Source organism: Eurypyga helias, unplaced genomic scaffold (assembly GCF_000690775.1).
Source record: "Eurypyga helias isolate BGI_N326 unplaced genomic scaffold, ASM69077v1 scaffold784, whole genome shotgun sequence".
NCBI lineage: Eukaryota > Metazoa > Chordata > Aves > Eurypygiformes > Eurypygidae > Eurypyga > Eurypyga helias.
The window spans coordinates 1-367 of NW_010246578.1; the positions used below are offsets into that span (position 1 = coordinate 1).

Genomic DNA, 367 nt, shown 5'->3' on the forward strand with positions numbered 1-367 from the left:
CGCTCGGGGCGTAACGGGCGTCCTCCCCGGCAACCCGCAGGTGTCGATTCCCTCTCGCCGAAAGGAAGAACTCGACTGACGCCCAAAATGGGAAAGGAGAAGACCCACATCAACATCGTCGTCATCGGCCACGTCGATTCTGGCAAGTCCACCACCACCGGCCACCTCATCTACAAATGCGGCGGCATCGACAAGAGGACCATCGAGAAGTTCGAGAAGGAAGCCGCCGAGGTGCGTAGGCAGAAATGTCCAGCGGCGCGGGGATGGGATAAAGAGCAAGATGGGAGTTGCCAAAACCGGTTGCAAGCCGTTTCGTGGCCACAGGGAGGCGGTTTGGCTGCAGCCGTCCCAGTAGCTGAACGAGCGG

The 367-nt window shown here is 60.5% G+C and overlaps 1 protein-coding gene across 1 annotated transcript in view; it reads left to right on the forward strand.

Moving 5' to 3' along the window:
* The first annotated feature begins 6 nt into the window (after window positions 1-6).
* The window catches only part of EEF1A1 (eukaryotic translation elongation factor 1 alpha 1), a 3,698-nt gene continuing 3,337 nt past the window's right edge, over window positions 7-367 (forward strand). Inside the window, exon 1 of the mRNA XM_010150430.1 lies at window positions 7-231. Within this exon, the coding sequence (XP_010148732.1) occupies window positions 88-231 (144 nt within the window). The 5' untranslated portion in view covers window positions 7-87. The remainder of the gene's footprint in view (window positions 232-367) is intronic.